At 43.1% G+C, this 27,489-nt stretch overlaps 1 protein-coding gene across 16 annotated transcripts in view; it reads left to right on the top strand.

Annotated features, from left to right (window-relative positions):
- The window catches only part of LOC143357961 (protein muscleblind), a 420,294-nt gene that overhangs the window by 53,964 nt on the left and 338,841 nt on the right, over window positions 1-27,489 (top strand). Inside the window, exon 5 of one of the 16 annotated variants that reach the window (XM_076794720.1) lies at window positions 16,061-16,328. The exons of 14 other annotated variants lie outside the window; for them this stretch is intronic. In XM_076794720.1, coding sequence (XP_076650835.1) covers window positions 16,061-16,198 — 138 coding nt within the window. In that variant the 3' untranslated portion in view covers window positions 16,199-16,328. Of the gene's footprint in view, window positions 1-15,369; window positions 15,406-16,060; window positions 16,329-27,489 lie in introns of those variants that run through there. One more of the 16 variants, XM_076794722.1, reaches the window with a different exon arrangement.

Here is a 27,489-nt window from a genome sequence, read left to right as displayed (position 1 = left end):
CTGACATTTAGGTCATCGTTGCCCCCGTTCAAGAATTTTCGAATTCCGTTTGCGAGTCTTTTCCGTTTTTGCGTTCGAACGATTTTTACCCATCGTCGGACGCCGGAATACCTGCGGCAATCGAATGAAAAGCGAAGTTGGAGTACCGTTTCGCATTGAATATTAATTTAATCCGCCGTATTGTGTTGTCTCGACACTCCAAACACGATCTTTTAATCATTCGTTTCTCGAACCGACAGCACAAATTAAACACTCACAGGAATATTCTACGTTTTATGAACGGAGTTGCGATTCAATTCGAAATTTCGTCAGCGATATCGCCATCGATAGAAACATGATTCGACCTGTTAATTATTAGGGTTAAATCAGCTTGTAGATACGACCAGCAGTAAATCAACTCCTCCTGCGACGATTTCTGCACATTTTTCGCGTTTCAAGTATGAGTTGGCTCAATTGTGGACAGTATCTCGATCTTCGTTAAGGGCCCGGGATAGTCACGTAACTTTTTAATGAATAATTTCATTAAAATCGACCTGATATGAGGACGTAAACTTGAGGCATGTGAAACCATTTTTTGTCGGTAATGTAGTCACTCTACCTTATCGCGAATCTACGAAGACCTTCTTAAGCCATATGTATACACAAACGACAGAATTATCCCCGCTTTTTCAGTTAAACAGATTCTGACGACGATCGTTCTCAATGTTCTTTCACATTCTATGCTGGAAATATCTAGATCCTCTAGAACAGGGATGAGCATTTTTGTCTCAATTGAGATAAGCCAGTTCCCACCGTAACGCCCACTGTCCCCTTCCAGTAAGCGCGGTTACTCTCCTCGAATGAGAGGGTGGTGGGAGAAGCAGGCGTTTGAGGGGCCCCTACCGTGCCCACCCCTGCTCTAGACCAGTCCCGTTTTGCCCGTGCGGGCAGAGAATTTGTTTTCGCGGGCAACGAACCACGCCTCCTTTCGACGGTTCAGCCTACGACAATATTTTTCCCGCCGACGTTGCCCCCTATGCCCGCGGGCATCGGCGGGCGCCCTTGCCCGCCGCGAGGCTTGCGGAACGGGACTGTGCTAGACATTTTCATTTTCCATTGAGCGCTTCGTCGACCGATCGTATCAGCGACTATTAACCCTTAGCACTCGAATGGCGACTCTGAAGCACCACCAGAAATTGTTGTGGCATTATTTCAAAGAAATTACAACAAATATTACAAAATATTTGTTACATTACAATATTTGTATTTAATAGATCACCAAACATTCAAATACTATATGTAGAAATCGGATCAGTTTCGTTCGAATAAATTGAAAATATCGTAAGACGGAAGAAAAATTAAATTTTACATTGAGAATAGTGCCGAGTGCAAAGGGTTAAGATTGAATCGCGAAACAATTCCCTTTTTCGTTAAATTTCGAAGGTGCTCCCCGGGAAAGTTCGATTCGGAGCAAACGATCAGACATCGGGTGTCCCGTTCCGTTCCCGAGTTTCTAACGTCGATTTACGGCAGTAACAACAAAAGCCATGTTAGCGTAGGGAGGGGGTTGGGGGGAGGGTTACAGTTCGTGGAGCTAGTGTGTTTCTGGTATCTGGCTTTTCGAGCCGATGGAATATGCGCGCACGGATACCGCGTTCTTGGCTGACATTGCAACTTCTGCATGCCCGCACGCGAAATCAGTGTCGGCGGCAGATACGAGGCGAACGGAGCATGCTCGCGGCGAACTTATTTGCATCCTAAAGAAATTTTTCACCGGCTAAAACCGCCGGATTCGCCGGGCACGACTCGCGAAACATCGTCGGCGGTTCCACGGGTTCTACGGGAACCTATCCCGGGTTCCGTGGCCGCGGTTACACGCGGAAAACGGACCAGTTAGGTGGGTATCTGTTTCACGGCCGCAAGATATTCGCCGATGTTGCCGTTGCGCGCTCCGCGTAATCAGCGACGAAAATTGTCTGGCAGGGCGGGCGCCGCGGCTGTTTTTACCACGCGCGGAATGATTCGCCGGGGCGAAAGTTAAATGAAATTAGACGCGTTTAGAAGTTGCCCCGGGAGAAAGGAGAATTCCATGGGCGAACAAGCACGGAACCGAGCCGCGGAACCCTCGACGATCGATAGTACGCGCCGCCCGCGCGGTTTCTCCTACAAAACTTGCCTTATATATATATACATATGTAGATATATATTTCCTGAAAGTATATTTTATTCGGCCATGGATCATGTCTGCGCACGGTTGCGATGTTAAATCCGATTAGCTTCTAAGGCGCGGCGAAGGTCGATATTTTCTATACGTACGTAGACACACACCGTGGCCGAGCGGAACCCGAGAAACTTTGGTAGACAAACGAGAACGACCGGCCGATAAGTTGCTGAAAGTGTCTGGTCGGAGGATACTTTCGCGTGTCGGCCAGGAAGTCTTGAGAAATTTGTGGGAATTTTAGGAGGCTAGTAGATCACGCCACGTTCGTGCTGGTACCGCGACACGAACGCCTGTTCCATCGAGATACCAGCGTCTTGTATTCATTTGATATGTTGATCACAGCTTACCGTAATTAAAATTACTTACTTCCTGAGCCTTCCTCTTCTTTCGCAGCAGTCGATGAATCTTGCTCGTCCAAAGCTTCGTAAGACGTTGCACTATCTCATTTGTCGCAGTCGAGCAGAATAAACGGGGACCTTTTTTTTTTAGGTTATCGTAAATATTTATAAATTTATTTAGAACTCTCTCTCTCTCTCTCTGAATCTGTCAAATAAAAACGTGAATAATCGTCTGCAGTTTAGCAATGACTGAACGGCCTAGAGCAGGCCTGTCCAACTTCTTCTTCGTCGCGGGCCACGCCATCATCAATCTATCCGATCCCCCACAGGCTCCTTCTTATGTTATAATATACGTTAGGAATAGGTCCGCGATAGAAACAAATGCCATGCGGTTCTGGCGATACGACCGTGTCAAATAGCGAGGGAACGTCACTTCCCACCTTAGCGGAACGAAGAAGTGGGAGAACGGGCCAACTGTGGCCCGCGGGCCGCGGGCTGCACAGGCCTGGCCTAGAGTAACGCTGGTTCATAGCACATCGTGATGTTACTTCGAATGTCACCGATTAATGTTTCCGTTGACGAATAATGACGCGCGACGAAACATTGTTGCAAATATTTTTGGCCAAACTAAAATCAATTAAATTTTAATTCAATAACACCTTCACAACGGAGCATAGAAAATGACTTACCCTCTACACTAGATCGTAGTGAATGGAAGAATGTACAGTCTTTACTCTGTATGTATATGTCAGAAAACCCAGCTGATAAAAGTCCCAGAACTATCCCCACTGCCACGGGGTATACCATGAACCGAGGCCTCTAGAGCTTCGCTGATCAAAGGATAGTATCTCCTGGCCGATATATGTCCCCGACTAGAGCAGCGTTTTGGACATATAACAAGTAAACACTGTATTGTTGCAAAAAGAAATGAGCGCAAAGATGCAACGATTTGGAACGAGTTGTTTTCTATTGATTTCAATGTCGGTTTCCAGATATCTCGGACAGATTGTATATTTCGCATAGTCTCGACCATCCAAACGGTAGGATCCGTATGGATAGATACCATCCGTTCGCTGAGGGATGTCATTGTGAGGAGCGACGCTCAATCCTCGGCTTTATGGAGCGAGCACCGACGAATTTCGGCGGTCGCGACGCTCCCGGAGGGCTCGTTTAATTTTTAATTAAGTCCGTGAAGCACCGGCGCACCGGCCCGTTGAATATCTAACGGGAGTTTCATAAAAACTTTTCCTTTTTTTTAGGACGTTACACTCCAAGAAAATACAATTAACCCCTTCTGTTCAACAAAGGAGCTAATGTGATTGGCACTTTTGCGGAACAATATTACGACGTTTGAAATTGTTCACGTCGAATCGATGAGAAACGATAAAAATAGAATTGGATTCGGAAACAATGATATTCAAATTTCGGAATCTGTTGATTCCGAACTTGGAATTGGATATCGAATGAAGTTCATTTTTCCATTGTTCGTACAGATTAAAAATTACGTTTTGTGCAATAAAAAACCAAGTTTTTCACAATACAAGTAAACAATATAAAGAGATCGAACAAATAAAAAGAAATGTCGGCGTCCTTACTCTTCGATGCATCGTCTCTTGAGGAAAGGATAAAAGAAATATAAAAAAAGAAATGCCGTAAATCGCACATATCCCGAATACTAAAATGGGACATGCAAGACCTCCTAGCAACAAAAGCTTTCCGCATGACAAACATTTTCACGACACAGTTATAATGCCTTACGTTCTGCGAATGACATACACATTTTATTGATACGTATTCGTGGTCGCGACGGTTGTTTACGACTAAACGGCAGGAAAAGGGACACGCGAAAAGGGTTTGTCGGCGTTTCAAACGGATACGGATTACCCTATCCTATGGAAGATTCATAAAACGCGAAGGCAATCGAATTTATCGGGACTCGTGTATTAGACAATTACGGAAGCTCATTCTCGTTTTGCGAAATGAAAAGGTGACAGTTCCTCTTTCCTCGGGACGGCACGACGAGGCGCGGCGTCCCTTTGCAAACGAATGACCCATTTATACGATTCCTATCTATTCGAACGGGCTCGAGGCAAATGGCACTGGCTGCCGCGAACACAGGGGGATGCTAGATTACCCTGCGGAAATCCGTCCTCGCCGAATATCCAGACTTCCGGTGCGCTCGCGTTGTCACAAAGCAAACCTTAAACAGAGAGCGCTCGGCAGTGGTTCCTCGAATTCGAACCGACCGTTTTCCTTTTTTTTCTCTCTCTCTCTCTCTCCCTTTTCCGACCTATCTCTGCGCGCGCGTTCCGATCCTCCTCGATCGTGGAAAATGCGCGACAGATTTTTTTGCCACGCGATGGGAACTTGTTGTCGACGAGTTTTCAGATAGCAGGTATAGGAGACCGATATCGCGCGACAGACGACTTTGTCCGATACTGCAAATATTAACTTTCAAATCGCGCTATTTCCACAGTTCCCGGATTCTACGTTGTCATCCGATCGCCGCGATTTCGAGAGAATGCGAACGGTTTGGCACGGGTCGCAGCAACCGATTTATCCCGGATTAGCGATAGCGGAATTGTTTTCGTCGCTTCTTTTGGTTGTCTTGATGTCTCGATTAGTTCTATGTACACGGGTATATACTATGTCGACGGAAACGTTAAACGTTCTTTTACGTAGCTTGAATAAGTTTGAGGGCCTGGTTTTCGTAGATTCGCGATAAGGTAGAGTGACTACATTACCGACAAAAATAGGCGAAAAAGTCACAACATATTACGTGTCTGTGTATTGGGCTTTCAATGATAACAGGTTTGGTATTCTGCGAAATACTTTCTGCAGTCGCCCGTTTTCATCAGTAGTATGAAATGAAATTTCACACATTTTTTGCAATTGTCGGCTGCATCTTCATAATTACCCGATTATTCCAAATGTTGTTTGCATTCTTGTACAAACTATCTTTAAGACAGCAAGTATGGAAGTATTAAATAGTTAAATTTTGTCGAGAAGGGCATGGTGTACACAATAAGCGAGCTTTCGAATCTAAAGAGCGACGAAATACTTTTACAGTTAAAGGTGAAGACTCTGTAGATAAGGTAGAGTGACCAGGTTACTGACAAAAATATGCGAAAAATGGTTTTACGTGCCCCAACTTTTCGCCCTTAGATGAGAATATTTTTCGCTGGGAAAGGGCTCGTTCGAAAGAGGAAGGATCAATCTAGCGCGCGCTGGTCATCAGCTGACGAGATTATGCAGATATTTGGTGATATAAGCGTTAGAAGTAGGCCAAAAATTGACGATGCGCGTGCCGTGGAATCCATGCATTTTTATGCCATTGGATGAGTTTTCTGGATGAAATCGAAAGCAGCGCGCGCCAGAAAATATCTCCGGCTACAAATTGAGCTATATTTTGTCTTGATTCTCTGCGAAATAAAGCGGGAAACTTGAAGACACAGAGCAAAAAATGTGACAAGTTTAGTCACAGACTTAGGACCCGTCGGATCAAGACCAAGACAAAGTCACGTGACTATGCCGGGCCCTTTTAAGTAGAACATCAAATGTTTTAGAACAACTTTAGCGCAACGTACGTAAGCGAATTGAACGCGGTCCTCATTTTTCTCGCGCGACATTCTCCGGGCCAGTTTTATGCGCGCGTTTAAACGTGAAGAGGTAGACGCCTACGTTCTTTATATATTCTTGATCTTCAGAGAATGGAAGACTAGTACAATTCACGGTAGCGAGTATCAGGAAAGCGGCGCGCGCGCGCCTAATCGTCCAAATTAGGAATTATAGTGCGCCGCGCCGCCATCTTTTCCTATTCTCTTTGGACCTGAAGCTAAGATGCTCGGGAACGGGGTAATAAAATACCCTCGACCCACCTCCGTTTACAACTCTTTTCTTGCTCGCGTTGGAAGGTGCTACGATGAAAACGAAGAGGAACGAAGAAGGGCAAAGAAACAGGCTTGCGTTCGACTGTGTGTGTGTGTGTGTGTGCGAGCGCGCTCCCGCGCAGGCGGACGTGTGTATATGTATGTATGCGCTTGCTGGCCGAGGCGAAAGTGAGGGCTCCGGAAATTAAGGTCGCGAAGCAATACCACGCACCACCCTGTTCATTCTCCATTCTATTTGTCGGCTCTAATGAAATACTCACGGCTCTGTTGGCGGAAAATACGGAAAAATCTAAATACCTTTTGTCAAAAAAAAATCTCAATTCTCTGAAGTCTCTCAATATCTTGATAATTAATCACGGTTGCGGAAAGACAAAGATCTTTTAATAAGATTTCACGCTTAATGCTCGCTTTTACCCTCGGAACGTCCATGGCAGGGTGTATTCACACGGGGCTATTGTTTTAACACGGTTTATCCGACGGCTCGCTCTTCAAGCAAAAATTTTGCCTCCTAAATTCCGAACGACTTGTACCCAGCCTGCATCCAAATTCCACGAAAATATTTATTCAACAAACCAAACAAAAATTTTGCACCAAATGCAAGATACAGGAGTTACATAGACGTTTATATCTCGTTCCTAGATCATTTTAGTGAATTGAAAATAATACGAAGGTACTTTTAAATTCTTTAAACACTTTTACCGTTTCGCTGATTCATTTTTGCCATAAACGCAGAAAATCCACGGTCTAGTTATCACTGATTGTGAAGACGGTTCTTCAAGACATTTTTTTAGGAGCACTTATTATTATGGCTAAATAAGAAACAATGTTTGTTTATGTCGAAATTATTACACCGTTATCGATAATCTTATTAGGATTACTGGGTTACGTACTTACCGTGTTACATCATTCTGTTAGGGTATTAGATGCCTCTGCAGTGATATAGGATCAGCCATAACTATCCTTTTTCGTCGAACTTGCTGACACACACGGTACAAACACTTCAAAACGGGCTTCTTACTGTGAGAATAAAGTTCTAATCACCAATAAAAAGTAAGCAAATTTATAAAAATTGCACATTCTTCTGTTTTTTATTTTTTAATAAATAATGGTCGGAACAACTTAGCCCGGGAACTTTTAGCCCCGGTCTCCGCTACCGTTTTTAGAACAGCGTGATACTTTGAAATCGTTTAGGGTGCTGTTTTTTGTAGTTGGCGTATTACATATTCTTTGCTCCTCTGGTCGAGAGGTTTCCCGGTAGAATCAAATTTCAGCGAGATGTCGGCGGACAAAGGCAAGTCAGTTTCGAAGGGTTTGTTTTAGGACCAATTCTTTTGTCGTTTCCTGACGTTTCCCGAAGGGTTTACTTACCGGCGTACAATCGTCGCTGAGCCATCCTGCACGAGGAAACAATGAACTCGCCGTCACGTCGCGTCGCAACGAACCCGCTTCTTCAACTTCGCAGGTTTAATGTCATATTCACGACTAGAAAATCAATCCCAAAATTCACCTAGTCGAATCTTAGTTTGTCAATGGGAACCTAATGTCGATGACCGACTCCATATGGATTATTCAACCCTGCGAAGATTATAAAATGATTAAATTCCAAAAGTTTTATTTGTGTTTTTCACGAAATCGTTCGCATTCATTTAGTCAAGGTTCCCGAAATTGAATGCAATTTCGAGTCTGAATAATAAACACCATTTAAAAAAAATTAAGGTGACCTTGACAATGCTCAACAAGACTTGATCAACTTTTGTTCAAAATATTTGTTTGTCAGATTATCGCAGGTACTTGAAAAATCGTGAAAAGTGTCACGTTTTTTTTTTAAACACTCTGTACAGACGAACTGTCTCGAAACATCTTGCGAATAAATATTTCATATTTTTAATCGGTCCATTAACGTCAATTAGAAAAACTTACGTTCAATGGTATAGAAATGTTCATGAAATCATGTGGAGATACAAAGTATGCGAAACTGTTCGGTGGCTAGATATATTTTTTGCGGCGTTGCATACTTGGGACGAAGGGGATGAAACGACCGTCGAAAGTTCGCGCGAAGAAACTATGTATGTAACTACGCCTTATTCTAATAAATGCATCGCACACCGAGAAATATTCCAATTTGCATAGCATTTCTATTCTCGTAGCGGAGAACGAGTCGAGCGCGGATGAAAGGAAATTTCACGGGGAATTTTCTTCTCTTGACGCGAAAATTCGAGGTTTCACGTACGATTTTTCCAGCGCCGAGAACATAGGAACGCGCCGGGGGATTCTTCGTGGACCCGGTATCCACGAAATTATTTCGTTGATCGACCGGAGAAGTACGCCTCGGGTTCGGGAGCGTTTTTCCACGCCGATGAAAGTTTCAAAGAGCGTCGGAGCCATTACAGGGCAGCCATTGAGCCGCGACTTGGTTCGCCGGCTGCAGTTGCTGACGTGAATACAGTATCAGTTCGAGCCGGGCGTAACAGTTTCTTTTTTTTTTTTTCTTTTTCTTTTTCCCCCACGTTAAACTCGGTCCATTCGCGTCGCGAGCGACGTCTCGGTTCCTCTTGAAATTGCGACGACGCGAGGGACTAACTCTCGCGAGCTAAACGATCGCGAAACTGGAGCATAAATTGTCCTCCACTGCCGAGTGGATCTGATCCTCGTTAACCAAAATTTACCAGTCATTTCCATGATTTGTCTCGACAAAGTCGAACAAACAGTTTGTAGTTTATTCAGTTTTTATTTGTAAAAGAAGTAGGGCGAGATCCCCTAACGCTAGACAGCATCTAATGTCGGCCGTAGAAAAAAGTTTGATTATGATACATTAATTTTTGTTAGTTTCATACGCTCTTAAGTCTGGAAGGAAACAGAGTGAATTATAGGCATTTGATGCTTTTTCCTTCCAAAAGCTGTTGGAGCTTGGTTGGGATCTCTTTAGGTACAAAATACAAAATACAAAAGGACACAAAAGGTACAAAAGGTATTTAGGTTTTAAATACAAATTTCCCATAATGACAAAAACTTTAACTCTTTGGTCGTTTTATGGAACAAAATGGCACTTACAATAATTCAACAAATGTATATCGAAATGCCAATGTACCGCGTTCGAGTTTTCCTTAAAAATCGGCAGGAACTTTCCGGACAACCTGATGTGTACGTATAGGAGTGCCGAATCTTGCCCAGGGGGCTCGAATGTGCTAGAGAGGAAAAGATCTGAAATGTTAACAAAGTGACTGGCGACTGAAAGCAACGGAAGCCAACGGAATATGTAAATGTTTCGCTTAAACGGGACCAAAGGAAGGTGTACGGTCGAAATATTCGGGTGTCGTTGAATCGTTACTCGACGCGATTATTCGACCGGCACGAGTTACCGATTGCAGTCTTCGCCCGTGAATACTGCATCAGTTTAGCCCTGACGTAAGACTCTTCTGCCTTCTGCCGGCAGTAAACTCGATCCATTCACGGTAGACGAACGAACTAGAAGAAGAAGAAGAAGAAGAAGAAGAAGTATGTATCTAGAAGAACCGGTGGTTCTTCTCTTGAAATTGCAATCGTGCGAAGGAGACGGAAACAAGAATGAGGCGGGAGGAGTAGGAGTAACAGTGGGAGTAAAATAGGGGTAGGAGTAGGGGTAGGAATATAGAAGGCGGAGGACGAGGAGGAGGACGAATAGGTGAGGGCGCGAGAGGCGAGGGGACAAGAGAGTGAGAAAACACGAGCGAGGATTGGAAAGAGGGACGACAGAGGCGTTTCGTCAGAAGGATTTCGGAGGTTTAGGTCGGACGAGAGGAGATCACGAGACTTCCGTGTTCTTCTACCCTTCTCGAAACTGTAAGCTTGTCTCGGGACATGCTTCGCGTTACAGCGAAGTCCGCCGGCCTATTTTTAACCCGGCTCGTTTGATAACACCGCCACTCGCCAAGCTTGCGCCATAGACTTTCAAATGTACTATTATCAATGGAGTTAACCAACCCCTTTCGCGAAAACAGTTCCCTTCTAACAGGTTCTGGAACCGTCTCGCACATTTTCCAGCCTGATTTAGGTAGGAAGTATGCATAGTCGCTCGTAAATCTTCTATACAGACTTACTCTACGCCATTTTCACGCCGTAAATTCGCCATAACCTCGCCTTTCTCCTCAGCATTTAGGTTTTTCCTACTCTTCCCGCGTTACTTTTACTTTCCCTCATCTGCCTCCGGGGTATCTCTCGTTCTCGTTCACCGAACCTCTTGGTAAATATAAACGCTCGAGTGTGTCCGTGAGACTTTCATTTTTCAAATTGAACCTCGAAATTGTTGGCACTCTTCGAATGGAGTCACAAGACATTCGATGGAAAGTTTCGTGGAAACGGTGTCGAACCACAGTGAATTCTCGTTACGAGTCAGCTCCGCCGTTCTGGTGACTGACTCTTAGACGAAATCACAGGGCACGCTGACATAAGAGTCATGTCCGTTTACAAGTCATGAAAAACCTATGACCGGTAAGCGATAGTGACAAGAAGACCGAGAAAATGTCTTTCTCTGATACAGTGATCGAGTAAACACTGTAGTGTATTACAATAACAAAATAATGGAACAAGCGCAGTGGAGTTGCGTTTAAAGTTAAGGGAACTATATTGAAAATCCTTTTCCTTTGAAAAGTAATTGCCCCTGTACACACACGGAGATATCTTTTAAAAAATAAATGTGGTCTTAAAGCTATTGAGATCTTCATTTCTAGATTAGACAGATTCTTATACATATTGTTCAAAGTTATTTAATTTGGCCGAGTAAAATTTTGTTCGCGTTTCGCTGTTATAAAATTTATAGGTTGGCTCGGTTGCGCGGAATACTCTGTATACACACAATGTACCCGTTCACCTATTTCAACGTACAAAACGGCCAGACAGGAATATTTCATCTTGAACCGAAAGCACCGACTTTGGCCTCACATATTAAAGGTTCCTGTTAAACAACTTCCCTGTAATCACATTCCAGCGTATCGTGGCCACGGTACTGTTTGCGTAGTGGTCGAACGAGAAGTTTCCTTACAAATTTTTCGGTCGAAACACGGGAATGGTGGTGGGGGACGGGGGGCGAGTGGTGTTGGTTTTCGCGAAAAAATTCGTTGAAAATTTCATCGTGCTCAGCACGCCGCCATTCGTTGCAACGAGCGCCCGCTGTAGTACGGACCGAGTCACAGCTGCAGTCCTGACTGCAGCCACGCTGCTAAACTCGCCGGTGCAGCTAGCAGCACACGACGACGGAACGTGTTCCGTCCGTGTGGGATTTAGAGGGTTTATGTTGCCAGGGGAAGGCTTGTAAAAGCTTTCGTTTACGGCGCGGCCCGAGGTTCCATCGGAGGAATCGATCTTTCCAGTTATTTCTGACTGTTTATTAGGTGGACCCGTAAGCAATCAATTATTTGGAAATCTAAAACGAACTTTGTAGTAAATTCAGGTTTTCATTTCTTGATTTATTATATACTCTCCATCGTTATCAAGGACAGTTTGCCAAATTTGCAAATTTTCAATCCCCCTCTTATAGAGATCCAGGGTTCGTCAAGCAAAATATGACTCAAGGTTGCATCTTCTATAGAATGTTTTATTTCTTAAATAATGCTCCAGAGATCTGAAAAGATCAGAGGGAGCAACATCCGGTGAGTACGGAGGGTGCGGTAAAACTTCCCATTGCAATTCTTTGATTTTTTCCTGAGTGAGTTTCGCTGTACGGGGCTGGGCATTGTCAATTTGCAATATTACACCTTTTTCTGGGGACTAAAGATGCCCTCTTTTTCAATAGTTCCGAATACAGCCGTTGTAATTGCTGACGATACAACTGAGCAGTAACTGTTTCTCCAGGTTTCAACGACTCAAAGTGAATTATGCCAGGACAGTCCCACCAAATGCACAGTAACACCTTTCCAAGTGATAAGCTAGGTTTAGGGGTTGACATTGCGGTTTGATTTGCAGAAAGCCATTGCTTGGGACGCTTTATGTTATCACAAAGAATCCATTTTTCATCTCCGGTAACGATTCTGCTAAGAAATGGATCTCTACGAAATCTGGATAGCAATGAAGTGCAAACTTTGACGAATATTCTTGTTGGTCTAATTGATGCGGTAGCCATATTCCTTGCCCATATGCCTTTCCCATTTTGTGTAGGTGCCTTTGTATAGTTGACCATGCGGACCCAAGGCTTCTCGATAATTCTTGTATACTTAATTTTGGATCAGCTTCCACTAGAGATTTTAGGGCGTCATCATCAAATTCAACTGTCCACTTCGAGGCATGTCAGAGAGATCATAATCACCAGCAGCAAACCTTCTGAACCAACGTGGACACTTGTCGACCTTCAATACATCTCCATAAACGTCGCAAATTTTCTTTATTGCTACCGCGTTGCATTAATTCACGAAAATGAAAAAGTATGCAATATGATCCTCGGAAGGTACGGACGCCGCCATTTTATTACAGGGTTGTAAAAGAAAATTATACTTTTTCGAATATTTAGAACACAGGCTGCTTTACCGAAAACTGTAAAAGAATACGTGTTTCCTCTTGAACGACCGGTACAGAATTGAAGGCAAAATTCTTTGCAAACAATTGATCAATTATGGGTATACTTTTGAGATTGTTGTCATATTTTTCCGGCACCATTCTTTCGGCACCCGATTATTTTTCCGGAACTAAATTACCTTTGACTCCGGGAAAGGATTTGTAGTTTAATACACGACGATCGTGCTCGATGAATTTATTGCCGACCATAGACACATGCACGGATTCTAATTAACAAACCGTGTTCGGATCGTGTGAAAATTTAGTCGTTTATTTCGAACCGATTACGCTCCCATCGGCGATTATTTACGGTTGACTCGTCGGCAAAAGAGGATTTCGGGGCTTCGGTTTGTTCTGCATTCTGTAACGAATGGCGGATGCCTCCTTTCATCGCGGCGCTTTGGATCGTGTCGATCGACAGAAGAATTACAGAGACTGTCATACAGAACGTGAAATAAACGTCCAACGCGAAATTTTGTGAAATGGCACCGAATCGGCGAAAAGATATTCACGATAAGAGTTTGTTTACCATTCGAAAACGATTTCTTTTGTTCTTAGCGTAACAAAACCCCTTGCCACCTTTTCGAATCGTTTGTTTTTGTAAATCACTTGTTCGTATTTAGAGTTTTCGATCGTGAACGAAAGTTTGTTTTGTTGGGTGCTCCAGAAAACTTTCTGAACGTTCCGTTTAACAAATAAATTTAAGAAGGCAAAACGGTTTGAATGAGAGAAGGAACAGTAATTCAACCCGAAGTTTGGAGTCTAGTGTTCCATTTGTATTACATTTTCATACTGTCGAAGGTGTAGAAAACAGTTCACACAATTAACGATAGATCTTTTTTCCTATTCGAGTGTCGGTACGTACTTGTATTTTATATGTCCTTAGTGTTCAAGATTGCGAGAAAAAACTATTTATGATACACACAGGCGACTCGTGTAACTCGATCGGTGTACCGGGTGTGCGATAAATTTAGCTGGAATTTGACCCTTGTTACAGATTGTAATTTACGGTAATTACAGCAGACGATGTGACAGACAGTGGAAAGATGATATCGCCTAAGTTGTCGGGGCACAATAATTGATTTGCTCGCGGAGTAATTATTATGGTTAATGGACTAATCGGTTTATCGGTTGAACAAAGCGACGACGCAATCATTCGGGTGATCATTTGTTTGTCGGTTCGACGCGACAAATGGGGGAATATCCAAACTATTGGTCGAATATTTAATAAAATCTTGTTCGAAAATTGTAATCGGGCATGAATGTCAGCATCGATTTAATCGATGGAGTTTCGCTGTAAAACTATTACCGTTGCCGGTAAAAATAGGAAATTAGACGGATGCGGAAGATGTAGTTTTAATCGCGTCTTTCCACGCCTCCTTCGCTTTTACGACACCCGTGGTGGTCGCCGGCGAAATGTGCAACGCCGGAGCGTCTCGTTTTGAGAAAACGAGTTTAATCAATACCGTGTAGCAGAACTCTGCGGGCCGTTTGCAAAGGTGCGGAACATTACACTTGGAAAACTGTCCATTTACGAAACGCCGCCTGTGAAGCGATGGTTAACGAAGGGCTGAAGGGTTTTTTGCTTCCGAACCTCGAGAAGATTGCGTCGGATAGTGTATTCTGTGAAAGGCTCGGTCTGTCGACGACGACACTTTCAAAAAAATATTTCACAAAAAAAGAAATTGAATCCGAACGCTGTTACGTATCGTTCTAGCCTAACTCGTCGAGAATTCAGCGGAAAATGAATCAAACATTCAACCGAGCAACAGAGTTTTCGAAGGTTTCGTTGAAAAGCTGTTGCCAGATTGTTATTGGGTCTTCATCAAATACATTCGCTTAAGTATTAATTACTTCGTAGCGTGAAAATAATATTATAAAACCTAACTTTAACCCTTTGCACTCGAGTGGTGACTCTGAAGCACCACTAGAAATTGTTGTGGCATTATTTCAAAGAAATTACAGAAAATATTGCAAAATATTTGTTACATTACAAGATTTGTATTCAATAGATGACTAAACATTTAAACATTATATGTGGAAATCGGATCAGTTTCGTACGAATAAAATGAAAATATTCCAAGACGGAAGAAAAATTTCGTTTTACAATGAAAATAGCGCCGAGTGCAAAGGGTTGAAAATGGAGGCTCTATGGAGATACATTTTTTGTGGTTACGTACCTCTTCAAAATTAATTTTTCGTTCGATCATGGAAACGCAGCGTCTGTGTGGTCGTGAACAGCGTGAGCGAACAAAGAAACGAGTGGTATTAAGCGCGTTGGAAATAAATTATCGATCGCCGTAGCGTCCAGAGGCTTTGTTAAATAAAATTATGTCGAATTTCATATAATTATTTAAGATCGAACGTTATGAAACGGGACGGATTCGTTATAATGTTATAATTTGTACTGTTAACATAGGTTGTCGGTGTAGGGTACTGAAATCAAACAGCGTATGATCCCTGAAAATTTCGTTTCTATTGTGATACCCGAAGATGATGCTTGATCACGAAAAGATTTCGACTGTTTAATTCCGATTTTCAGGATCAACGAAATTCAAAGGGATTGAAAATTCAAGTGATTCTAAATCGATCGACGAACGATCGATAGGTACGGTGGAGTAGGATGTTGTAGACTCGGCAGTTGGAACCGATCGGCGCGAGGTTCGATGATTACCAAAACCACGGGAGTACTTTCACGAACACCCTGTATGACCGTAGACGTCGACGTGGGCCTGCGAGGAAACCGGTCTTGAGGCTCTCTTGAAGTCGTCGACTCGTGACCTTCAAAGCAGCAAGCAGCAGAGCACTGCTATGCAGTTACCATGCAATATTGTGCTGCCCCCTTGGAAGCAACCCACGAGTTCTCGACTTTTACGGCTCCGTGAACTCTATCCCCGGCTAGCCCGAGCTATATTGAGACGCGCAGACTAGGATAGTTTCTTCGCCGGAGTTTGAAATATATATCGGGCAGACCGAGGAGAACGGTCTGATTCCCTCGATTCCAGCGCTCGGCCACGGAAATTACCACTGGCAACCGTTGCAACTGTTCCCCGTAACCGATGCACAATCGCTCTCTCAGATCTCGACGGACGACTTCTTAATTTTTTCAGACCTCGCCGACAGCGAAAGAAGAAAACGCATCCCCGCGTTTCGACAGATTTAGCGATCAAGCAGTGAAATATTGTACAGGGTGTTCAAGAGAACCGTTCAATATTTATACCGTACATAGAACACCCTGTGCCGAGTAAAAAAGCCTTGGTAAACATAGGTCAAAAGGTCAACCGTTTCTGAGATATGAACATCTTTGTTTGCTACCATTATGATCAACTTACAGTCAAACCTGTTTTTGTGCGGTAGATAGAGACCGCATAAAAAAATATTCAGAAACTTCACAAATAGCTATAACAAATAATTGTTTACAACGTATTAAAGACAAATTTTGTTATGCGGTGGAGAGGGACCGCAAACAAAAATGTTTGTGCCTCAGGAACGGTTGACCTTTCGACCCATGTTTGCTAAGGCTTTTTTATTGTATGTTGCGAGACTATGAATACCGATCTTGTGGCATAATTTACGTTAAACATATTTTAAAAGCGTTCATTGTTGAACAACGATATCAAGCCTATGTGGTCACCTTCGCGTGAATATCGCGTTTCATTAAATGGATTCATTCATTGGATTGCGTCATAATGACAGCGTCGAACCGACTGCATTGAAATCTTCTCATTGTCCATAAATATGCGTTTTAATTCGCCATGTAAATTCATGTGTGGAACATTAACATTCCAATTATTCGAGCCTTAGCAGTCGCATGACAGTTCTAATGCGTCGTCGTTACACATGTTTAGCTGACTATCAAACAGCTTTATTTATAGCTGGTATTTTAAAAGAAGTATTTTTCTGAAAACTGTGCATACAGTGAGTATTTCTTAAACGTTCAACAAACGCCTGCACAAAGAAGTATTAAAAACTGTCTTTTTTATTTTCTCATGTACTTTTGACCAGTTGCAATTTTTCCAAAATGTTTTTTTCGCATCATCTAGTAAACTAATTGTTCTAACTTCTGAAACAAGAAAATCTAAGTGGTATGGTCCAATATGAAAAAGATTATCGTCTTTTTAAGAGTGTTCGAATATTGATAAGAGTACGCGTGCGTACACGTTGAGAAGAAATTTTGAAATCGCTCAGACGCGTGCCGCACTGATTTACCAGATTTCGAACGATCACTATCGGCAACGGAAATTTATTCGATCCGAAAAAAGAATTCCAGCCGCGAATTTCAATTCGTTCAAGATTCGAACCACGTTCGGCTCGTTACCTTCGCAATTAAAAAACCGTCAATCAAAGTTTAACGAAGAATTCAATCGATTCGTTACATCGGCAAGGTGCTCCGCGCTGAAGACGGACGGGTAGGAAGACCGGCTGTTGAAGGAAGAATGGAGGGCAGGAATGAGAGAGCGGGATAGGTGCATCCGTGTAGCGATGGCTACAATCCAGAATCATACCTTGTCACCGATCGGTATCCCACGTGATTTGAAGACGCGACACTGCATTAATATTCCTAAACGTTGTCCAATAACCAGACATAAAACAAAATGCCAGATATAAGTTGTCGCAATTATATCATTATTCTCTACATCTTAGAAACAAAAATACCACGTGTCCTAAAAACAAAAATGCACTTACCTGCTAATAAGAGAGATTCGCAATATTAAAATTAAAATATCTCCCAAAGTAATTATATGATTGCATTAAAAATTATATGATTCCATTAAAAATTCCAAATATCTCCCAAGTAATTATATGATTCCATTAAAAAACATAGGGATGACCTTCATGCGTCCTTCGTGCGTACACTTGAAGAAAGAAAGAATTTTGTACGAAACATTTTTTCAAATAACTAATGGTTCTGGAGATATTCGCATACATACACTAAAATGGTACATGCATTTCTGCGGCAATGCTGTTTCTCAATGTCATTTATGAAAAGTATCTTTGCGCGACTTATGCAACACTGACTGCTTAAAAAATATTGAGCTAATCTGTTGAAATCCAGTGATGCGCGCACAGTCAAGTTATTTTCAACTGTTGTATAGCTTGTTGCTATGTATTGATCGACATATACATATTGCGTTGTTATATGCACCGAAGGGCCACTGTTTGCACTTTTATCGATATGATCGTGCGGTAACAACATATTACGTATTTTATTGGTTTTTGGTTTAACACGCACGTTCTCTGTGTATTGCACTTTCAATGATAACAGGTTTGCTATTCTGCGAAATACTTTCTACAGTCGCTCGTTTTTATCAGTATGAAACGAAATGTAGTATGAAATGAAATTTCACACATTTTTTGCAATTGTCGGCTGCATCTTCATAGTTATCCGATTATTTCAAACGATGTTTGTATTCTTGTACAAACTATCTTTAAGAAAGCAAGTATGGAAGTATTAAATATTTAAATTTTGTCGAGTGGGGCATGGTGTATACAATAAGCGAGTTTTCGACTCCAAAGAGCGACGAAATACTTTTACAGTTAAAGGTGAAGACTCCGTAGATAAGGTAGAGTGACCACATTACCGACAACAATAGGCGAAAAATGGTTTTACGTGCCCCAACTTTTCGTCCTTATATGAGAACATTTTTCGCTGGGAAAGGGCTCGTTCGAAAGAGGAAGGTTCAATCTAGCGCACGCTGGTCATCAGCTGACGAGATTATGCAGATATTTGATGATATAAGCGTTAGCATTCAAGCATTTTTATACCATCGCATGACTTTCCTGAGAGCAGCTCGCGCTAGAAAATATCTTCAGCTACAAACTGAGAGAAATGAAATAAAGCCCAAGACTTGAAGCACGTTTCTGGCGAGTGAGAATTCATGATATCGATAACACAGAGCAAAAATTGTGACAAGTTTAGTCACAGACTTGAGACCCGTCGGATCAAGACCAAGACGGATCTCAAGTCCGTGTCTGCAGGCTGTGAATGGACCTGCTGACTCTGAAAAAGTCACGTGACTATCGCGGTCCCTTAAATAGTGAAATATTGTCGAGAAGTTGGGCATGGTGTATACAACGAGCGAGCTTGCGGACCAAGTAAAAGTTTCACAGGCAAAAATGATTAATTGGCAATCGAATTCTTGTTCGGCGTATTTTCGCGTCTGCGAGGAGCGACGAAATACTTTTACAGTTAACCGCGTATCGGAGCGTGCCTCGGTCCCATCGCTACACCTCGTTTTTGCGAGGAAAGTTCGGGGACGCGACACGAACAGAAACGGCGGAGATTTTTCGCTATTGGCCATTGGTGCTCTCGCGGCGGTATCCAGTGGGAGGACCGGTTTCACAGTGGCTTAAATCCTGTTATGCCTGCGCGGCGTAAGCCGCTTGCTTTCACGGACGAGCGCGATTCCTCCGTGTGCGTCGCGTTCGCTGTCGTTCGCCTCGTGTCGTATCCGTATCCGTAGCCGTGGTTGTAGCCGCTGTCGTACCCCGTGCTCGTCGCGCTCATTTCTTCCCCTCTCTGGCCGTCCTCGAACCGCGGCTCCGCTCGGCTCGGCTCGGCTCGGCGTCACCGCGAGCTCGAACTAGAAAGCGCGAACGGCCGAGCGTGCGAGCGTGCGAGCGTGCGAGCGTGCGAGCGTGCGAGCGAGCGAGCTGGCGTTACAGGGAAGGTTTTCACTAAAAATAGGACACGCTCGGGTATTATTACATCGACAAGTCGTAAAGATCGCGAAAGGCGGGGACGCGGCGACGAGCCGTGGAGAAATTTTTCTCGCGTCGATAACGACCCATTGTCCAGTCCGTCGCTGAACGATACCCGTGAAAAAGAAGGGTTTACGAGCGGCTCGATACGAGCCACGAAATTTCTCGGTCGTGCATTTTCATTATCGATTCGCTCGCCGACACCTCCCGCCCCCTCTCTTCCTCGCTTGGTAACTGTAACGACCCCTGGACAGGGTTATACTGTTATTATAAAATCGGTGGGAAAACCCAGTCGAAACCACCCCCGTTTTTACCCGTTTATCATCATTTTTGTTGTTTCGCCGAATGGATACAAACTCTCGACTCTGTTCCGAAACGATGAAATCGTCTTGGAGTTATGCGCGACGATAGTTCGTGTAACGAGAGGCGAATGGAGTAGCAGGGCTCCTGCCCATTCGATAACTACCCGTTAGGAATGCCCTTTACTCGTATTCGTTACTCCCACAAACCCACGCACCCTGCGACGGTTGCTTAGGGTCCGTTACCCATATCCGTGGCTGCGGCTATAGAACACAAACACACGAACGGTGAGCAGAGTGGCAACCATAATCACTCGTTCTGGAAATACATCGCCCGTGGAGCTCCAAAAACGAGTTATTATCGAGCGGCTACCTATTTCAGGACCAATATCAAACTTCTCGGCTACAGTTCCGACAATCGGTCAAATCCGAATTTGCATTAAAAGCATGTTACCTAAACGGATTTTTAGCGCCCCGAAAAATTTTGTTCGTCTTACTGATATCATTTCTTATTGGACGCTCGCTATTTCTGCCCTTCTTAATTGACGTGATACGCGTCTTAGGACGGAGCCCGCCCCCTGCACAGACCTAACAAAGATCCGTCGGTAAGGTAGAATCTGATAAATTTTTTTTCGAGTCGCCAAAAATCCTTTCGGGAAACACGTTTTTAATGCCAAACGAGGCTATGTGCCAAATTTGAGCTGAAACCGATTCGACCGATTTTCGAAACTCCAGCCAAGTTCTGTCTGAATTTGCGGAGCACGATGGAGCCGCGATAAAAGTGCATTGAACTGTCAAATGTATGTACTATTATAAGTATTATGTATTATTTACTAGGGAACTGGTCCACTTCGATTCGTAGAATAGTAATCGCGCAGATTGGGAGACCAGGCGAAACTCTGCCAGACCAATTTTCCAATTCATAGGCGTCAAGTTTCTAGCATTGTCGGTGGTTGTCGTGGTCCTCGTCGCCGACTTTTCGAGGCAGTGTTAAGGAGATTTACAATCGTCGTTTCGCCCACCGTAAACGAAGCATTTTCGGGAGCAAACGATCGCAGTTAAACCCTCCCTGGAACGCCGCCGGGGAACATTTAAGGGAGCAACGGCGAAATTTTCGGGCGATCCGCTCGGATATGTTGCTGCGCGACGCCAAGAGATATCGCCAGGATAATAGCGTCGTTTTATACCGTGCTGATATATTGCGGCTAACAATGTATTCAGACTGCTAGACACCAAATACGAACCCGAGCGTTCGTGCCATTTTTTCTGTCGTGTCTGGCTAGCGATCCAGACGGACCGGGTTCGTCCGGCAAATTGCTGTGCGTCCGAACGATCATTTTCGTACAATGAACTAGGAAATACTGGCGCACACAGAGCAAAATTTTTCATGCAGTTCAACTTCAATAATTTTTTAAAGTTAAAGTGTTACCAAAGCGATGTAGGCGGAAGTAAACCGTAGCAGACCAGTAGTCGCAGTTATAATAAAGGATGACATTGAAATGACATCTGTCGAGTTCGATCGATCTTTGGCGAAAGATTTTGTACGAAAATATCCGATGCAGTTTTGATTATTTTATCAGTTTTTATTTCACTGCCACGTGTCGTGTACGACTGACGCAATCCTTCGCTTTAATGTTAATTCGTGCGGCAATGAATAGAGTCAATCAAAGTTTGGCTAGGATCTAGTTTTTAGAGGACTTTTCAACTACGATTTCAATTGAAGAATTGATCAGATTTCTTAGGAGTCCGGTGCACGTTGACACCGACCGTGTTAAAACTGGGGCGAGAAAAAGATTTGGTGGAGTGTCATGGAAATGATTGAAGGTAGAATAGTGGAATAGGAAAATCGTATGTGTTTTCGGAAATCACGGTACTCTTTCACCGGTTCATTCCGTCGCATACTGGATAGGAATTAGAATATATCCGAGAGTATTTTAGTTGGCTCGGTCGTTTGATAAACGGAATCGTTTCAGAATCAGCGGAGTAGAGGGAAAGGAGGAGAAAGAGGAGAAAGAGGAGGAGGAGGTGGAGGCAGGGTGAATTAAGAGGGGCCACGGTGGGGGTAAAGGTGGGTGACTAGAGTTATTGTGGGGGAAGGCGGGGGTTAATGGGTTTCGAGGACACTGGCGCTACACCAGGAGATCTCACGCTCCGTCTGTTAAGAATGATGAAGCCGCCTTTGTGAAGCGTTAAGTTCGAGGAATATGAGGCGCGAAAGGGATTTCTTCCGTGGCAGTGTTGGGCGTTGAATTTAAATCGGTACGCCTGGGAATTGAAGGAAAAGGTCATGGCCAACGATTCGATACCCTTTAGCCCTCGATTTATCCATCGAAATTCTAACCTTTATCCGACAATAATCGAGAGCGGGCGGTAGATAAATCTACCCTGGAATTTCCATTTAAATTGTTTAAATGTCGTTTGCGTGTAATTTTTTGGTAGAAAGGTTTGCTTCGATCGGCAGATTCTACTTAGCGTTCATCGTCTCGCGAATTCGAACACGTTTCCTTTCCGATATCGAGTCGAGCGCAGAGATTGGAGGAAAGCAACGAGCTTGGCGTCGCCGTGCGTCCATGCATCGGATCTATAAGCACTTCGAGGACACTATGACTCATCGCGCGGTGACTGATTAGATACCAATCCATCTGCCGCGCCGCCACGATCCGGTAGCCGCATCTAGCCAGAGATTAATCACGTTGGATCTTTGGTGATAAACGATTTCGGCAGCGGCGCTAATGGTATTACCGATTCGAAAGTTGATTTCGAGCGATCGGAGGATCCTCGTGAATCTGCGAGCTCGAATCGCAGAACCGATTTCCTTTCGGCTCGGCGAACGCTTACGTTATCGGTCGACAGCTGCTGTTGGTTGCGTCATTGATCCGCTCGAAAAATTACGGTAAATCGTTCGTGCAACAGAACTCGAACGGTCTGATGTAAACCGACCGTGCATACATATATTTAGCCAGCCACATCGGAACTGCGGTGTACAGTGAACCCATGCTCCAAATCGTTTCACGGAATCTCGCGAAATGTTTGCTTTCGAATATCGGACAGAAGACCCGGCGTGAATTATTTCACGGATTCAATTTCATTGCCTCCCGAACGGTGCGGGCTACGTTTCTCGTGGAACATAACAGACTATTTCTGGTTGTTCGGATCAAGATTCAAACGGAATCTCTAGTAACTAATTTTTTTTTTACTCGAGCATAGACGTTTACCTAGCTGATTCTAGATCGTTCACCGATTTCGATGGCCGTTATCATAACAAGTTTCTAAAGCTGACCCTTTCAGCTGTCGATTTCGCGTTAAAGGATTAGTTTTCGAACTTCCCCTCGATGCTGTTTATAATTGAAGATGAAGTATTTCGACGCAAAAAAAAAAAAAGAAATACACTCGGCTCAAACAAGAAGTTTACATTCCGATTCGGGCGGAAAAAGTTGCATACATCGTTAACAACTCTCTCACGGAGGTACAACAAACGGATAGGCACTATCCGGAGTGGTGGGAAACGAGTACTATTGGAATATACAATGCGCCGGCCAATGAAATATTTAAAACGAGCCCAGCCGGCGGCTGGCCGGTCAATCAATGCGATCTACATCGAGATTCTATGATAATTATCCACGAACGAAATGTGATTATCGGACAGATGCGGTCGGTACGTGTCGGTGGCCAATGAGTTGGTGTACGTAGAGAGCCGCGTGCACAGGTCGGTGCATGAACGTGTGCATAGTCGGCGCTGTGAAACAATTCACCCCGCGCGCTCAACGTCCTGCTGCATTTTATTGCATTTGCATGAGCATACAGCTCGTCGAAATACGTGCGTGCGCGTGTCGATCGTTAAAGAGTGCTGCTCGGCTTCCCACGCTAAGCTTGCGAGAAAGAGTGACGACTGCCGACGATCTACGACAACGCGCGACGTCGCGTCGCGTCGCGTCGACAACGCTGACGTCTGCCATACAGCATAACACGGTCACTCTTATAGCTCGGCCAAGAGTTTACACACCAGTCGACGAGGAGCTTCCTCTTTTGCGCTCAAAGAAATCAGTTCCTCGTTTCGGATCTAGTAGATTTTAATAATAAAAAAAGAACAGTAGTGCACGTGTTCGTTTTATTTAAAGCGTAGTTGTAACGACGTAGCTCTACGTAGCTTATGACATAAGTGTTTATGCGTTTATGACAGAAATGGGTAAACACAATTTAATGCAGTGGATGTATTAAAAGGGATTTAAGGACACCAGCGTATTGGTTTTTGGTTTTTATTTCCTGTGTCTTACAATCGATGCGAACATTTTTTATCTTGCACGAAGATCAGCAGTCTTGTCGTAAGGAACGATTTCACACATTTATGGCAACCGATGATAAGCTCTTTGATAAAAATGATACCCTCTAACGCTCTCTTATAGATACGTTAACTCCGAGCAGTCGATAGCTGGAAAAAAATTGCTGGAAGTCCAGATGAAATGAAAAGTTGAAGCAGAGACTTGGCGAACGAGGTTAACAGAGCAGAAGAAATTCTAGCGATTTGCGTGGTTTAGTATACTAGTTTTCTAATGGACAAAGTATACTGAGGTGTCCGAGGACCTTACACGATTGTGTAGAAGAAAGTGTGCTGAAAATACTGCATTTTGTAAAATTCTATGATCTCGTATGATACAGAAGATATTCCTTGCGAAGTCTTGAGAATTTTGACAATTTTCTACATTGCATTCGGCATAACGTGTTTACAGCTCAAAGATGAACCTTTCATTTAAAAAAAAAATTTGGAAGGAAAATATTAACCCTTAGCACTCGAATGGCGACCGTAAGGCGCCACTAAAAATTGTTGTATCATTATTCAAAATATTTTTTACATTATTAAATTTGTTTGTATTTAATAAATTACTAAACATTTCAGTACTCTACGAGTAAATTGCACCATTTCCGTATGTGTAGCATGAAAAAATATGTATAGAAGAGAAATATTCTAGGTCGGAAGAAATGTTTTAGAGTTAAAATGGCTTCGAGTGCAAAGGGTTAAAAAGGATCGTCAGGGCTTCTCAAAGAAGAAAAGCAAAATTCTATAAATTTTTTCATTTTCAAGGTTGATGGATACTTACAAAGCGATAAGCATTCAACGTAAGTCAATATGTGTTAATTATCCTGTAGATTATGAAAATAAGTTAAAGGTCCGTAGTACGTGAAAAATGAAAAACAGAATATATAGTTTATTCAGGAGTGAATACAGGAGGAGCTTCTCGCTCAAGCGCTTCAGTTCAACTGAACTTGTTCGAAGACTGTCCTCGGACAGTTGCCGCATTTAAGGATGGTCATAAACGCAGAAGGGAGAACCCAGGTATAAGGGATAGAGGAGCCTTTTTTCTTTCGTACGTAGATGCATTCTAAATGTATACTTTAACAATATGAGACAGTTGATTTTTCGGCAAAATTTCACTAAAATTTCGCGTTTTAGAGTACTGTGCCCATCGTATCATTGACGGAGTCAAAACCGCTCGTACCAAGAACTCCTATTTCTCCGAGAAGAATCCACGTCACCAACTGTGCATCCTCCATGCTGTCATTGCCACCCGTTTCCCTCATCGAGTCTTTCGCGCCCATTTTCTGCCCTGTCTCTTCTTGTCTCGTTCGAAACCTCTTTCCCTTCGGTTCGATCACGCCGAGACAGCTCCTCGACGACGCTAGACCACCCTTCCGGTCGCCGTTAGCATCGCCTAACGATTATCGACTCGCCGATATCGGCGCTCTTGTTATCTTGCGGATTCGTAGTTAGGAACGTCGCCATAGTTCGCACCTACGGGTACCGCTTTTCACATCGAATCCTGTGATTTCTTTCTTCGAGTCGGCGTACAGACCCTTTTTCTAAATCTATCGGCAATACTAAGTCTCTGGACACGTCGTTCCCGAGTTTCAACGACAGCCTCGCGTTCACCTGGAACAACTGGGGTGTGTTATGATCGTGTCATTGACTCCCCCGGTGATTCTTTCCGATGGATTTTATGTCGCGTCTCGTTTTAACGACTCGAACGGAAGTTTGCGCTCGGCACACGACCGTATCGGAGCTGTGTACCCACAGTTCCCGTGTTTCAACGATTACCGAGTTCTTTTGGTATTGGCAGACCCGGTACATAACTACTACGGTGTTACATTTGGTTGTAACTTCAAACCACAATGGACGTGTCGACACCTGAAGAACCTGAAGACACGTTTCTTTCACCGCGCGAATCTTTCGATCAACTCGAGCGAAGGTGCCAATTACTACTGCGCCTATATTAATTGTACTTATTTTTAAAGCGTAATGAATATTAACCCTTAGCACTCGTATGGCGCCACTAAAAATTGCTGTATCTTTGTTGAAAATATTTTTCGCATTATTAAATTTGTTTGTATTTAACACTGGGTTTACGGAGCACTAAAAATGACTATTTTACATTTCCTTATAAAAATAACATGAATATGTCTACCGAAATCTGTAGCCATTTTTTAAATGATATATACCTAGAGAAATCAATTTGTTGAATAATTCATCATGGATCCATGTTTGCAATCTCAATATTCGTGAATTAAAAATATTAGAATCCGTCATTTTGACGGGTCCCGTAAATCTAGTGTTAATAAATTGCTAAACATTTCAGTATTGTACTAGATTGCACCATTTTCGTATGTATAACGTGAAAAGAAAAATATATAGAAGGGAAATATTCTAGGTCGGAAGAAATGTTTCGTTTCGGAGTTATAACATCTTCGAGTGCAAAGGGTTAAAAAAGAAATATTAAATTTTTCTTCATACATATATACAGGGCAAACAGAAATGTTTATATCTTAGTTGACCTTTCGACCTATGTTTACTAAGGCTTTTTTTACTCAGCACAGTGTGTTCTGTATACCATATATGTTTTTAAAAGTTCATTACGCTTTAAAAATATGTATAATTAATATAGGCAGAGTAATTAGCACCCTCACGGTAATTGGGGTCTCTTGCCCTAGTCGTCAACACGCAGTATGGCTGTGCGAGAAACAATTCCAGTACAACGTCCCTTCTTGCACGTGTCACCTTGAATGTGTTTATGTTGTCGCTTCGTAATCCCATCTATAGTATTTCTTTCTATAGCGTGACGCGACTCAGGAGACACAGTGAAACAAGTGGAAGTAGTAGAAACTGCAGTTTTGCCTTGTTAGCGTCACATCTTTATACCCACCGTTTTGTCGCGCATCCAAAAGTATCTCTCGAGGTCATTTACATATATGTATACGTAGTGGTGGGTACGTTACATACTTGCCATGTTACACTTTGTCGCACTATACGCGTATAACTATATTTTGGTGTTATATATTTATTTGTATATTTTGCGCTGTCGCTTCGAGAGTTTATGTGACTGGTTATGGCTACAATGTGAAATAGGAATTGACACGGATGGAACAAGTACAAATTTCTGGCGAGCTATCAGTTATTAACAAGAACTTTTCGAGGCAAACATAGAGCTCGCGTTGACATTTGAATTAGTTTGATCGTGGTTAGTCTTTCATGATTTTAAGCATTCAAA

Source organism: Halictus rubicundus, chromosome 10, assembly GCF_050948215.1.
Source record: "Halictus rubicundus isolate RS-2024b chromosome 10, iyHalRubi1_principal, whole genome shotgun sequence".
In the NCBI taxonomy this organism is placed as follows: domain Eukaryota; kingdom Metazoa; phylum Arthropoda; class Insecta; order Hymenoptera; family Halictidae; genus Halictus; species Halictus rubicundus.
The sequence above is the reverse complement of the archived record's forward strand: the minus strand, read 5'-3'. Positions and strand labels throughout refer to the sequence as shown.